Genomic DNA, 15,383 nt, shown 5'->3' with positions numbered 1-15,383 from the left:
AGGTTTGATCATATAATTTTTTCGGATAGGAGCAGATATCACACCTAATTTGCGACCCTGGTTCCCATTTGTACGAGCGTCATATTTTTTTTTAATGTGAAGGAAGGGTGACTATACTCATACAGACGTCCAGGTCAAAGGAAGGTTCTTGTTCGCGATCCGTTATTTCCATACTGTCCCTGTTGGGTGAATATTTAATGGGATATATATTTGGATTTCTGTTTTGTTTTAAACCAGTTTAATATCCTCGCTGTAATATTGAGGATTTGTTCTCCGATGTCACACAGAACAAATTAAATCATTGAAATCATACATATAATTATTCCTTAAACGTAATGTATTTGTGTAGATATTCGCTCTGTGTAGAGAATACCAAAGCTAGTAATGAATAACATTAATTTATTGCTCACCTTATTGAAAAGAAATTGGGCTTATGCCTACAGCCTGGTTCTCCGACATCCGGCGTCATCTTTAAACAACTCCACCTCAGGAACCACACGACCAATGAAGCTGAATCTTCATGCTTCATCCCATTGATGCTGACAGCTGAGGTTGAAGTTCCTATAGGCTTCTAGATAAATAACTGTTCACGGCCTTTTTGTTCAAAATGTAATTCAGTTGTGTCCATGCATTTTGAAGTGGAGCCCAACATGTCTGATCCGCTTTTGCAATATGTTACATTTGTCATCTGACCTCACCATATTTCTACATTCTCTAAATATGCATTTCCTAGTACTTTAATAACATCATCTCTTTTGACATCACTGGACTTATGAAGATAAAACTTAACATATTTCATCTTACCAGTGATTACACCTATATTTGATCAAGAGCTTCAAATCAGATTTTCAATATGGTCGCCACAGCAGCCATATTGAAACTATGGGTGGCCACTGTTCAGCCATTTTTGTTTAAAATGTAATGAAAATTTGGTGTAGTCAGTAGTGGGGCTCCACAGATGTGAACGTTTGTGTGACAAAGGAACCTGTTGAAGAGGTTAAATGTCGCTGTCTTAGCAGCTAGTATACTAGTCCTCAAACTAGCCTTAGGTTAAAAAAAGATTAACCAGAATACTTATTATTTAAAGTGTCTACACATATACATCATAAACATAATACATCTCCTATACTGCCTAGACCTAGGGTGAAACGATCCAGTAAAGTCACGATATGATACGTATCAAGATACGTTAGATATATCGAAACCTATTGACCTGTAAATATTTCACAGCAGCTTCAAAAAGAAAATCCAGCTTTAGACTCGATGTAGTGGCTATATTTAGTAGTGAACATGAAACACTGATGACAACTCATTTGCGATATTTGACTGACAAACATGCTGGAGCTTATTAAACAAGAAGTAAGTAATATATTTCAGTAAATGTATCGTTTTGATACAGAAAGAAATGTATCGTAAATCGTATCATCACATGAAAACTTTGTGGTTGAGGCCCTGATTCATATTAGACGTGTTGGATACTGATTGAAAAACCTTTTTATGGCTACTGCGCAGCCACTCCTGTTCTCATCTTCTCTAAAAGCACTTTTGGATCTTCTTCTTCTTCTCCTCTGCAATTGCCAAACAGAGGAAGATCAACATTGCTATTACGTTTCTCCTAATGATGACATCATATTTTTTTCAAATTATTGGAATAATATTGTGTTCTTCGTGAACCAATTGGAAGTCGTGTGTGGCATTATCCTTTAAGGTGCATAAGCCATTGCATACAGTAAATTTAAATGTTTTACATTGCAACAATGTATACGATAGTACATTCACTCTTGCAGATTAAAAAAGGTGTAAAATGAAGTTACTTGTTTAATATTCGTTAATACTATTATCATGTATTTACGAATTTATGCAGAAACTATTTGAAAAGCAATGCTGACATCCACTGATGTTGATACTGATTTTGTTGACATTTAAAAGCTGTTGGCTACATACCCAGGTGAGCTACGAAACCGTGGCACTATTTCAAATTCTCGGAAATGCAAGTATACAGGAAAATATGGAATATAGCACAATGATCAGTGACGAAATTTCAGATCATCCGAAGATGTGTAGAGAAATACTGTAAGTCAGTACGACTGTACTCATTTGTCTTATTTCTCAGCTTGTCATTTGCCTGTTCATTAATCCTGTCTTAAAGTTCACGATGTGTTCATGAAGTTCTTGACGTTGCAGCTGGATATGACGGGTGGTTCCACCATGTGAGGCAATATCAGCAGGACTTTACTGGGCATCGAGATCTCCTGGTCCACACACTCCGTTTTGAAGACACCCAAGCGGTAGGATCCAATGTGTATTAATGTAAACTGCCGGGCCAAAAACGCATCTAATTGAAACGTTCATTTGTCCCAAAATTACAAGCGATATCAGAACGTCAGTAGTCTGAATACAGTAACCGAAACACTGCAAACTTAGGTCCAAAACACAACCATGATACCCGTATCAAATACACCACCATGGAATACTAGAAACCATTTCTTGTTTGTTTCAGTTTTAGCCCCCATCACACATGGGTCCATACTTTCTTTGACCTGCAGAGTATTTATGCATCTAACAAGTTGTTAAGAAAGACAGGGGACACGGGTGGCCCAGTTGTCTAAGTCGCCGCGATTCGGTGTGCAGAGTTGCGTCCCTTGGGCACGCCAGCAACCTATGATTGTGGGTTCGAATCCCAGTTCGCCCCGACCATGTTTCTAGGTTTGTCAGCACCATACCCGTGCTCGTGGGTTTCACCGAAGTGATAAAAGTGTGAGACCTGCATCACTTTGGGCTTTCCTCCCACATTAAGCGGACAGACCGCGATATTACTGGAATCCTGTTAAAAGCAGCGTTAAACCCACCTCACTCACTTAGAAAGACAGAGTCATGTCTACCACAAAACCGCAAAATTATTTTGAGATGTCTCGAGAATACTACAAGAGTTCTCGTCAGATGCCATTTTAATGAAACAAGTTGACTTTCATTGATATCTGAGAATGTTCGCGAGTTGTTCCCTGGATATGTTGTATGCCCTGGAAAAATATGTTATGTTAGAAATCAAAAACGTACGGCCTCCCCATGAGAAACAAAAAAATATCTTGAAGTAGTGACCCAAGCAGTTCTCGGGCTCTAACAAACACGTTTACATAGCTAATGGTATGTCAGTATTATTTTCCCTTCTGTATGTACATGCCGTTAATATCATTTGTCTGCAAATAATGTTTCCTGGCACTTTGGCCAACTCAACGCAGACCTGGCGTGACGAGAAGACACAAAACAGTCGCATTATCCCTGTTATGTAAGAAAAAATGGCCCTCAAAGGCTTCCGAATATGTCACTGCTTCGGCCACAATTTTGAATCCACCGCCAGACAAAAACTCTTTGGCATGTTCCGGTTCGTAATTTACCGTTACTGCTTTGTGGTCGTGTTAAGTCATTAGTTATTTATGTGGGAGATTATGTCCACTATCAAAGATGGCATGTGCCAATGCAGGTTGATATACACATGGGCAGCGAGAATCATGACCAGGGCACCGTTCCACAAAGCGATCTTAGCGCTACGACTATCGTAGGCCAGTGTTAAAGTATGCTAAGATGTCTTTGTGTAACGGGGCCAAGGCTGCTAGGGTAGGAATTCAGGGGAATATCTTTGTTTTCCAATCAAGCAGGTAGACTGACTGAGTGAGTCACTCGTATGGTGCTGCCAAACCTAGGGACATAATCAGGGCGAATTGGTGTTCGAACCCAATGTCATAGGTTTCTAGAACCCGAGGGCGCTACTACAGTAGGCAGTGACCCGTCCAGGCAGCCGTGTCAGCAGTAGAGGTGACCAGGAGGTCCTCAGTGAGAGCGGTTTCACGTGTTCTTCTTGAAAGTGAACCCTGCAACCAGAAAAAAATAATTGTGTGCCAATTGTGTACAGTTGATGCCTTATTGAGTCAGTTGAGCTGTAATGGCGTTCAAGATTATTGCACTTAAAAAGAGACGTGCATGCACGTGTGTGTGTGCGCGCGCGTGCTTGCGTTTGTGTGTGCCTGTGATTGCACGCGCGTTCGTCCGAGCTAATGACGGTTATATAGTCCTAGCCTACTGATGAGATACCATGCCGCTGTTTAATATCGATACTCAACTCGGACATAGTATACTGACTCCGAGCCGACCAGTCATTGTTTTAGGCCTTAATGCCGATCGTCGGGCAGGGCAACAACAAGTACCATCTTTTAACGTATTTTGGTATGACGCACGGGATCAAACCACATGCCGCTGACCGGGCATACGATGTATCCACTAGACCACGGGGGCCGTCCCGGAGTCAGGACAAGGCAATAACATCACCAGGTCACCAGGTAAGTGACAATTTCTTTCTCTCTATATCTCTCCTCTCTGGATCATTGTGAACTCTGTAGGTCTTGAATATTGTGAAATAGTCATACACACGACGTCAGATATGTAAATCTACAAGCGGTTACGCTTCTAGTATACCCATCCTCAGCGCTTCCGACTACATGCACGGGAATTGTCATGTCTGAAGAAAAGAGCCTTGGCAAACCCTCTTTGCGAATGACCTTCAATGTGTCCTTTACCTCAAACGTTGGTCACTCGTGACCCTTTCTAGTCTCAACGAAGTTTAACGGATCTTCGGTAAATGAGTATCTTGTTAGTCGCTTTTTAAGGCATGACCTTCAGGATAACCTTGAACTTTAATATAAATGAGCCGTCTTCGAAGCAGATCTGAGAATAATATATTACAAAAGAGATATTTGGGATATGATACCTGACTGGCGTCTATGAGCACCACGTGTTTCAACAACAAAGTGCAACGATGGCCAATGTTCATGGGGATGCTTTATGAGAGAGCCAAGGGTACTCAAGTCTGAAACTAAAAGGATTGCTAACATACCAAGCTTGCTGGTTCGTTATAGCTCATCATGTTATCTGGCTTCATTGTGGTTGCTTCAAACAATCTGTTGAGCACATGAAAGGGAATGCAGTCTATCCACAGGAGCATTTCCATTAACAGCTGTTTATTTGTATTTTCTATTACCTGTTGGAATTGCGGAATTGCATGTGATGTTTGTTTGTGTTTTTTTCAAATATCAAAATACATTCTACATTTTATTGAATCAATGCTACATTTCAAGTGTACTCCCGAGCAGAGATGGTGGGATTGGGGTATCAAATCTGTTTTAAGTGATCATGATGATATATGTCATCTCATCTGTCGAGTTTTATCTTTGTTCTGAAACACGGATATTTGTGATGCATTAAAAACTTTTGTATCACGAACTATCTGCTTATATAATTAACTGTATTTACGTTCGATTTCATAGCCCTGGAATGGTTTAACCCGAATTAACATGGTTGACCAATGTTTTATGTTTGTTTGCAATTTTATTTGCGTCATGGATACCACACTGCTGAGTCCCGCATACTCTCTATTGAAATACCCGACCGCGTCATACCAATTTAAAAGACGTTAAAAGATGGTGCTTGTTGTTACCCTGCCTTGTGCTCGGCATAAAGGGGCTAAAACAAGGACTGGTCGGCTCGGAATCAGTATATTCTGTGTCTGAGTGGGGTATTCATGATAAACTGCGACATGGTGTCTCAGTCCGTGGGCTAGTACTATAAATCGGCATGAGTCCGGACTAGTACAAGCAGCCACACACACACACATGTCCATGCACGTCGCTGTATAAGTGCAATAATCTTGGACGCGACTCATTTCTATTGAAATAGCTTCCCGAATCCCGCGTACCAAAAGGTTGGCAGCCTCATGAATGTGAACTAAAATGTGCAACCAGAACTTTTCGCACGTACACTTCGCTCTTTGGCGACTCGGTGTTATGAAATGCTTGGCATATATACGTGAGCAGGCGTCTTTGTAAATATATTTTAATGTATTTAGTTACTTATTTAGTCACGGATATATGTAAACAAGAGCTCATCAAAAAAAATATAAGTCCATGATTTATCTAAATAGCATCACACATTGATCAAAATTCCTGTTGACACTTCAAAAAATTATGAAAAACATTTTGAAAAGATTGGTCAAGTTAGAATCGAACTTGAACACTCTTAGCAACAAATGACTGGTGCGATATTTAGAGTTACTTCCCTTTGACCCCAACTCTATCTCAGCGCGTAACACTGTCTTTTGCCTCCTATCGTCGCACTGGTGATCGCTGTGAGGAGCTTTGAGAAAAACAAAGCTCGAAGCTTGACTCTTTCACGCGATGTGTTCATTGGAATCATTTATCTCCTGACGCAGTAACATGGTAGGTATACATGTTTAGAAAGATGAATGGAAAAGATATAGATATACACTACCGCGCGACCCGATACGTTATCCGACTTTCCCCAAGCGTTTACAAAGAGTGAAGCCTTCTTTAAGATTGCAATCAGTCAGAGAGGTCTCGTCTGGCCCGAGTTTGGTTTGTTATTATTATAAGTTTCATGGTCAAATTCATGACACCTCCGGGTATGTCTCTAGCTCGATACGGATCATTTGCGGACCGAGGTTACTTTTTGAAAGTGCAGTAGGTTGTTACTTTTAAAATCATCTTTTAACCCTGCCCCGTGAAAACCAGAGGAACTCGATGATCGCGTGTATAACATATTTGGGGGGTTATAACTTATAGCTAAAACGGCACCTGAGCAAAACGGCACCGATTGGCGAAAACGGCACCGATTGGCGGAAACGTCACCTCGCCTCAAGCGAAAACGGCTACTATTGCCTGGCGAAAACGGCACCTTATGTTTTTTTACCTTGGTCAAATAAATGTGTAAATGAAATTAAACTTACATGGTAACTTGCAAACATGAATAATTGTGAAATGTTAAAACAAGTTTACATTAGAAATTAGCCTCTACGCCAACTATATTCCAACTTTGCCTATACGCAACTCAACTTATTGTGAAAACATAACATGCTTTGAAGTAAAATAAATGAAATTAAACTCACATCATCTCTTACAAACACAAATAATTGTGAAATGTTAAAACAAGTTTACCTTAGAAATTAGTCCCCTACTCCAATTTACTCGCCGACTCTGATAGGGGGCTCAGCTAACTTATTGTGAAAACACTCTACGCCTTGAAGTTTAGGTACATTTACTCAGTTTAACTTAATGTCAAGCTGAAACTGTATTTAAGAGGCCTAACATGGTGATGTCTGATCAATATTATTCACAATGGCCTTTGGATGAATTGCATGCAAGAAGAATGTCAGAAAAAATCAACATGCTGTACCATCTGACCACAGTGACCAGTGGACCAATTGTGTATGTGGTACCAGACTTTCTGTGGCCTGTTATCGAGATATTAGCTGAGTCAGCTACTATCACAATGCTCAGTGGTACATGAACTGATGTTATAAATATGTGATGAAGATATAATACTAAATCGTTCTTATCGTTATCAAAAATAGAGGTGCCGTTTTCGCCAACACATAGTGGCAGTTTTCGCCAAAGAAATCTATGACCTTTTGCTGAGGTGCCGTTTTTGCCTGCACACTGAATAGAGAGAAAAAATCAGACCACTCTATATACATAGATTCTCTACGTATATCATGTATATAGAGGGGTGTGATTTTTTTTCGATACGAATATATTATGTTATACACGCTATCATCGAGTTCCTGTGGTGAGAACCTTTTGGGTTCATGTAACAAATGTTATATTTGGGATAACACTTTCTCAGTAAAGATTAGGTGCCTCACTCTGGCAGTGTGGGTTCGAATCCCGGAGAATCTTTGCTTTACTAAGAAACTGTTATCCCAAATAAAACATTTGTTACATTTAACCACTTTCTAAATGGCATTGTGTGTTCACTGTTGGGTTCACTGATGATTTACAGTTGGTAGTGTGAAGTATGGCACAATGGATGAAAATATTTATGTTTTTAATATTAATTTGCACTACTGATTAGTGGAACAGTTATTAAAGCAAACATTTAAGGTCAGAATTAAAAATTTTTACTTTGTGTGTGACTGTGATCGATACTTGTATCGAGAAGTAAAAAATCACGATGCATCGGTGTATCATCCCACCACTAGTTGATACCCAGGATAAAGTTCTAATTAAGATAATGAAATTGATTGATTTCATGTTAACCATCCAACTCCCCACTCTATATAGAACCAGCTATCCGAGAGCGTCATACTGTAGGGTCATTGCTTGACTGTCAGATCCCATTGTGGCTCTCGGCTAAGAATCGCTGGGAGTGTTCACCCACTCTACATATCTACTGTACCTATCACGTCTTATTGGTTTGTGATTAATGTAATCATGGAAATACAGCTGATTCTAGTTAAGTTTATTCTTGTCTCTAGAGGTAAGATCCATGTGTACATGGTCATTTACAGACTCACATATACATAATAGTAATAGAGATTATGCCCAAATAACCATGTCACAAGTTCTAGCAGGTAGATGTTTGGGCACTAACTGGGTAACTTTTATATCTGAAATCAACTGAAGACCATATTCATGCACCAAAATGAGCACCAATATTCAGAGTTCATTGTCAGCACAGGTACTTCAGAATTGTACCCCAGGTAGCGTTCTGTATACACAAATTATACCCCCGGTAACTTTCTGTAGGAATTGTATGGCATATTGCACACAGGACTGAGACCGGGTTCATGCATTGTGAAAATGGTACTGTAAATATATTGCCAAGCTAGGGTACATTTGTGTATTCAAAAAGATATCTGGTAGTACCTGTGCCCACAACAAGGCCAACAGCCAAAGTTAGTCGTACCTCAGACTAAATATTTAAGAAATAACTGAACAATTACTGCCTGGAGGCCAGTACTGCCATGAGGCCAGAGGCCATCATTTACCTGATGCTCAGCTTATTACTTTAGTAAAGGCGTAGTTGGAGGTATTACTTGACAATAACAATGCTAAATATACAATGATAGCTGTCATGACCAACCTTAAGATCCCACCTGTGATGTGTGGGAATTTGCATGATGATGTCTTGGATCTGTATCGACCAATCAGTTGTTCCCATTTGACATTTCTCCTGTCTTGGCTCAAAATCTTGGTAAGGCTGTAATCCAGGTTTGACCCTGTAAATGTATAACTTGTCAGGTAACACACACATGGCAGACCAATGTTTTGTTTGTTGTTTAATGACACACTCAGCAATATTCAAGCTACCTTCGATTAATCAAGTCTGGATCAGACAATCCAGAGAGTGATATCATGAGCGTTTATACACATAATTGGGATATGAAACAATCAAACAAGTCACCGAGTCTGACCACCAAATCCCAACCAAAGCATGGGTTGCTGAAGACATATTCTAACCCGAATCTTCAAGGGCAGCAGTACAGAAGGGGTGGGGAAGGATTGTTCGGTTGAAATGTCATGACAAGCTCTGAAGTGAAACTGTCAATTTACCTAGGTCTAACTATTTTTGAGTCAAGGGACACTCAGTGAAAATTTTGAGGGGTCCAAGGCTGTCATGCACATGCTCGGAACCCTTCAACCTGTATCATGTGTATATCATGTGTATCTTTGAGGTTTCAATGTTAATTGGAATAAAATCAACCACAAACACGCTGAATAATGAGTGTATTTCTTATCAGAATATATATGTCAGTTATACTATGTATATGTATCATGCTTACAATGGTGATAAGATTGAAGAAAGTGAAATGGCAACATTCCAAAAGACATACCTATATTTGTCACTGAGAACTCACTAAGTTACTCTCACTGACTTGAAATTATTCTGTTTTGGGACAGGTGGTACACTCATTTGGAAGCATTTGTTATCACAGTTAATTGTTCTCACTCAATCATTTCTCCATGAAGATCCGGGGTTGAATAGGTCTTCAACAGTCCATACTTGCAGTAAAGGGCGACTATGCTTGTCGTAAGAGGCGACTAACAGGATTGGGTGGTCAGGCTCACTTGGTTGATGCATGTCATTGTATCTCAATTGTGTGGATCAATGCTCATGATGTCAATCACTGGATTGTCTGGTCCAGACTCGATTATTTACAGACCACTGTCATATAGCTGGAATATTGCTGAGTGTGGCGTTAAACAACAAACATCAAACACCCACCTCTCCAAGCTGAGTTGCAGCAGCATTACATGAATGACTGTACACAATACTTCTAACCTAGATCTCCACGGGTAGGTTCTTTGTAGAGGGTCTCTGCGGTGTTTGTTCCATTGGTGCAAATACAATAAGTACTTGCTATGAGGTTAAACATTAAAAAAGAATAGCAATAATGTTGTACGTAAGTGATCTAACTGCAAATCACACCCTATATGACCCAGAAATGTTTTCAATAAATTTTTGTTGGTGAAATTTGTTGTTAAGTGGTATTCAGGATTTAGGGGTAAGCCAATGAGACTCAGAGTGAGCAATTAGATGGTATTCAGGTTTCATGGCAGGAGGGGTTGGCACCCTCATTTATCATGTTTATGGGCCACAGTGAAAATAATGAAATATTTGCTTACTGCTGCATGAACCAAACAAATGACCTGGGGTAATGTGATTAAACATGTGATCTTGTGTTATCATGTACCTACAGTCTTTGTTCATGCTATCAGTGACTAGTAAACTGTTACTCCTGACAAGAATCAGTTATTTAATTTGTTCCTCTAGCTGGTGAGCGGTAGGGTAGCTTAGTGGTTAAAGCGTCCGTTGTCAGGCCTGGGTTCAATTCTCCATATGGGTACAGTATGTGAAGCCTATTTCTGGTGTCCACCACCGGGATATTGCTGGAATATTGCTAAAAGCGTCATAAAACCACACCCTCTTACTCACTCTCTAGCAGGGGTATTTCTGCAATGTAACTTACAACTTGTTATCATGTCAATATCATAATAATATACTTCTGTGGTTCCTTTTCAGTTTTAAGCTGGTTTCATGTGTGGTGCTGAACCAACTTAAGAAGATGTGTGAAGGAAAACACATCTTTGAAGTTCATGCTAGATACTTAAGGCAGTAATATCCAAAATATGGAAAAACAAGGTCCAGTACACATCCGCGACACTATTAGTGACCAGAAAACTGGACATCCTGGATGTGTGGGAGAACTGCCAGAAACAAGTCCAGTTCAGATCAACAACTCTATCAGTGACCAGGACACTGGATGTGTGGGAGAACTCCTAGAAACAAGTCCAGTTCAGATAAGCAACTCTATCAGTGACCAGAACACTGGATGTGTGGGAGAACTCCTAGAAACAAGTCCAGTTCAGATCAGCAACTCTATCAGTGACCAGAACACTGGATGTGGGGGAGAACTCCTAGAAACAAGTCCAGTTCAGATAAGCAACTCTATCAGTGACCAGAACACTGGATGTGTGGGAGAACTACTAGAAACAAGTCTAGTTCAGATAAGCAACTCTATCAGTGACCAGTACACTGGATGTGATGGAGAACTTCTAGAAACAAGTCCAGTTCAGATCAACAACTCTATCAGTGACCAGAACACTGGATGTGTGGGAGAACTTCTAGAAACAAGTCCAGTACAGATCAACAACTCTATCAGTGACCAGAACACTGGATGTGTGGGGGAACTTCTAGAAACAAGTCCAGTTCAGATAAGCAACTCTATCAGTGACCAAAACACTGGATGTGTGGGAGAACTTATAGAAACAAGTCCAGTACAGATCAACAACTCTATCAGTGACCAAAACACTGGATGTGTGGGAGAACTTATAGAAACAAGTCCAGTTCAGATCAACAACTCTATCAGTGACCAGAACACTGGATGTGTGGGAGAACTGCCAGAAACAAGTCCAGTTCAGATCAGCAACTCTTTCAGTGACCAGGACACTGGATGTGTGGGAGAACTTATAGAAACAAGTCCAGTTCAGATCAACAACTCTATCAGTGACCAGAACACTAGATGTGTGGGAGAACTTCTAGAAACAAGTCCAGTTCAGATCAACATCTCTATCAGTGACCGGGACACTGGATGTGTGGGTGAACTTATAGAAACAAGTCCAGTTCAGATCAACAACTCTATCAGTGACCAGAACACTGGATGTGTGGGAGAACTGCCAGAAACAAGTCCAGTTCAGATCAGCAACTCTTTCAGTGACCAGGACACTGGATGTGTGGGAGAACTGCTAGAAAGGAGCCATCCTAGGGAACATGAAGTAAGACGGCATGAGTGTACTGAGTGTGGGAAAAGATTTAAAAGATCAGGACACCTAAAGACACACATGTTGTGTCACAGCGGAATCAAGCCTCATGAATGTATTGAGTGTGGGAAAACATTCTCACAAACCAGTAACTTACAGATACACATGCTCAATCACAGCGGACTCAAGCCTTATGAATGTACAGTGTGTGGGAAAAAATTTAAACAGACAAGTAACTTACAGAATCACATGCTGTATCACAGCGGAGTGAAGCCGTATGAGTGTAAAGTGTGTGGGAAGAAATATACGCAATCAAGCAACTTGAATACTCACATGGTCAGTCATGGCGGAGTCAAGCCCTTTGAGTGTACAGACTGTGGGAAAAAGTTCATACAATCGGCCCATTTACTTCGACACATGATTGTTCACAGTGCAGTCAAATCTAACTTGGTGTGTATGGAATGTGGGAAGACATTTGGACTTCCGCATAATCTTAAAAAACACATGAGGAGTCACAGTACAATTAGGCCATTTGGGTGCAATGAGTGTGGAAAGACTTTTACAGAATCGGGTGACCTGCAGAGGCACATGATGTGTCACAGGACAGATGAGCCTTTTGAGTGTAAAGAGTGTGGGAAAAGGTTTAGACAACGAGGTAACCTACAGAAACATTCAAAGTGTCACAGTGGTGTCAGGTCGTTTGTGTGTGGTGAGTGTGGGAAAGCGTTTGCAAGATCAGGTAACCTGCAGGAACACATGAAGGGTCACAGCGGAGTCAGGCCATTTGAGTGTGGGGTTTGTGGGAAAGCCTTTGCACGTTCAATTAAGCTGCAAATACACATGAGGAGCCACACTGGTGAAAAGCCTTGTAAGTGCAGCGTGTGTGGGAAAGGGTTTACGGAAAAGAGCAGCCTGAATGTACACATGAAGCGCCACAGTGGCGTGAAACCTTTTCAGTGTTGTGAGTGTAGGAAAGCGTTCACAACATCCGGGCAGCTGCAGATGCATATGAGGAGCCACAGTGGAGTCAAACCTTACAAGTGTGATGAATGTGAGAAGACATTTACAGGATCAAGTAATCTTCAGACACACAAAAGGCGGCATCACAGCGGAGTTAAGTCATTTGAGTGCGATGTGTGTGGGAAAGTATTTAAGAAATCAGGATTCCTGGAGAGACACAAAAGACACAAACACAGTTGACATGGTCCATAGAAGGATATAAATGTGGTGTGAGGCTTGGACGGCATGCATTACCATCTCAACATTTTGTTCTTACTGAGGGACCGGCCATTTGATAATTGGTATCTGGTCTTGAATTTTTGTTTGAGACCAAATAAATTTTAGCACACTTTATCAAGACCCACATTTCATTCAAATTATAAACATATTTACCACATCCTGTATGGCTAGTTAAATGTTTTTGTTTGTATAAACTAAGGTAAAAAACACAAATTCCAGTATTTTCTGGATCAAATTATTATTGTTTAAAAAAAATCCCAACACACCTTGGTTATCTAAGGGATATCATATCATGTGTATCTCCTTCATTGCCTTTAGAAATATTTTTGACACTTTGTCTGTCGTGTCAATGGTCAATTTCATCCTCAAGGTCATGGAATAAAAACGTTATTAAACACCTAGCATGACCAAGATAGCTGAGGTGCTCATTGGATATGTAGTAATTGTGTACTGCCAAACTAGAAGTGGACTTACTGTTGGTCAAGGACATATACATTTCATGCCTACATGTAAAATGTGTAAGGTCATTCATAAAGAGCTTTTGCCATTTCTCTAAAACACCTGATATTTCTAAAACTTATCATGTAGTGTTTGTATTATTTTAATACTTATCGAAGTCATGTATGACAAGGGATTCTTCTGTCATGAATATCAGTTGTTAATCATGGGGATCTACATTCTACTACATAACGTCCATAACGTTGATCGATAATTTGGACCCCAAAGGTAGCGTTGTAGCGAGGGATCACTGTACTGTTATTGTATGCAACATTGCTTTGCTGCAATGAATTCCTCCTGGGGACATCATATTTTGCTGATGTGTTGGTATCCTTGGCCTTGTTCTTGAAATAAATGTAGCTGATATTGAAGGTCAACCCCTATCTCCACAAGCACATGGTCCAACACACAAGAATTCTTTACTGCATTTGGATGAAATTTGGTCCATATACTTCTGGTGGTCATTGAGGGTCAAGGTTACTTAAATGGTCATTCATTGGTTGTTCAGATTCTTCATATACTTAACTCAGCCACTGTGTTGATGTCTGTACAAACTAGCACCATAGTTTCACAGGGCTCCAGGTAATAGTTTGGGCCATTGAGTGTAAATGTCGCTTTTAACAGTATTCCAGTTATATCACGACTTGTCAGCTTAATGTGGGAGGAAAGCCCGAAGTGATGCAGGTCTCACACGTTTACCACTTTGGTGAAACCCATGGGCACAGATATGGTGCAGACAAACCTAGAAACATCATCGGGGAGAACCGGGATTCCAACCCACAATCATAGGTTTCTGGTGTGCCCAAGGGATGCAACTCTGCACAGCGAATCACAGTGCCATAGACAACTGGGCCACCAATGCCCCCGTTTACCAACAAGCTAGCATTCACATATTTGATAGTTTTCTTTGGTAACTCAGGATATTTGTAGTCCATTGATTCCAGTCAGTTGGGTATTTTTACACCAATGAGTACTGTGGACATTTTTCATGTAATATTGATTAAAATGTTGTTTCAGGTGACTTCTAATTTGCATCATGTGCAACACCTGGTGTACAACATGTTGCATTAACAACCAACAGCAGCCATGACAGTGATATGCATGAAGTACCCTTTTATAATGTCGATGCATTATTCACTGCAGTAGAATTTAATGTATCTGTGCTTTCAATCAGTGAACTAACAATCTGTGATGAAATACAGGTACAGGGGTTGAAAAGGATACATTAGGTTAAAGTGCAAAGTGTTATCACATGGTTATATAATTATATATTTTTTTAAACAAATTCATGCATATTTTTTGCAAAAAGGTCAAAATTAATTGTTTACTGGTTAATTGTTTGCTTATTTTACATAAATGCACAGGTTATCTTGGGTTCTGTGTCAACAAGAAGTAATCAAGCCATTGATGGACTGAGATTGAGGGTCAAGGTCATCCTTTTGAAAGAAGCTGAAGCCTTAAAGGGACTTAAAGGTGTAGGTTGTTAGACAAACTGGACATATCGATGGGTTAACGCAGCAAGGTGAAGATAGTCAACAA

At 40.2% G+C, this 15,383-nt stretch overlaps 2 protein-coding genes across 2 annotated transcripts in view; both read left to right on the top strand.

The window, feature by feature from the left end:
• LOC124116430 (sulfotransferase 4A1-like) overlaps positions 1 to 15,383 on the top strand; it is a 28,384-nt gene that overhangs the window by 3,878 nt on the left and 9,123 nt on the right. The window contains exon 4 of the mRNA XM_046477760.2: positions 2,185 to 2,288. Within this exon, the coding sequence (XP_046333716.1) occupies positions 2,185 to 2,288 (104 nt within the window). The remainder of the gene's footprint in view (positions 1 to 2,184; positions 2,289 to 15,383) is intronic.
• Positions 6,166 to 14,547, top strand: LOC124116428 (zinc finger protein 345-like). The gene is made up of 2 exons (XM_046477757.2): positions 6,166 to 6,266; positions 10,870 to 14,547. The coding sequence occupies exon 2, from the start codon at positions 10,977 to 10,979 to the stop codon at positions 13,305 to 13,307; it is 2,331 nt and encodes a 776-aa protein (XP_046333713.2). The 5' UTR covers positions 6,166 to 6,266; positions 10,870 to 10,976; the 3' UTR covers positions 13,308 to 14,547.

The sequence above is a fragment of the Haliotis rufescens genome, unplaced genomic scaffold (assembly GCF_023055435.1).
Source record: "Haliotis rufescens isolate VD_foot unplaced genomic scaffold, xgHalRufe1.0.p SCAF_21, whole genome shotgun sequence".
NCBI lineage: Eukaryota > Metazoa > Mollusca > Gastropoda > Lepetellida > Haliotidae > Haliotis > Haliotis rufescens.
Note: the sequence above shows the minus strand (reverse complement) of the source record. Positions and strands in the feature narration are given on the sequence as shown.

What these genes read in the sequence shown, in the direction of transcription:
- LOC124116428 (XM_046477757.2), top strand. Translation starts at nt 10,977, where the DNA reads ATGGAAAAACAAGGTCCAGTACACATCCGCGACACTATTAGTGACCAG.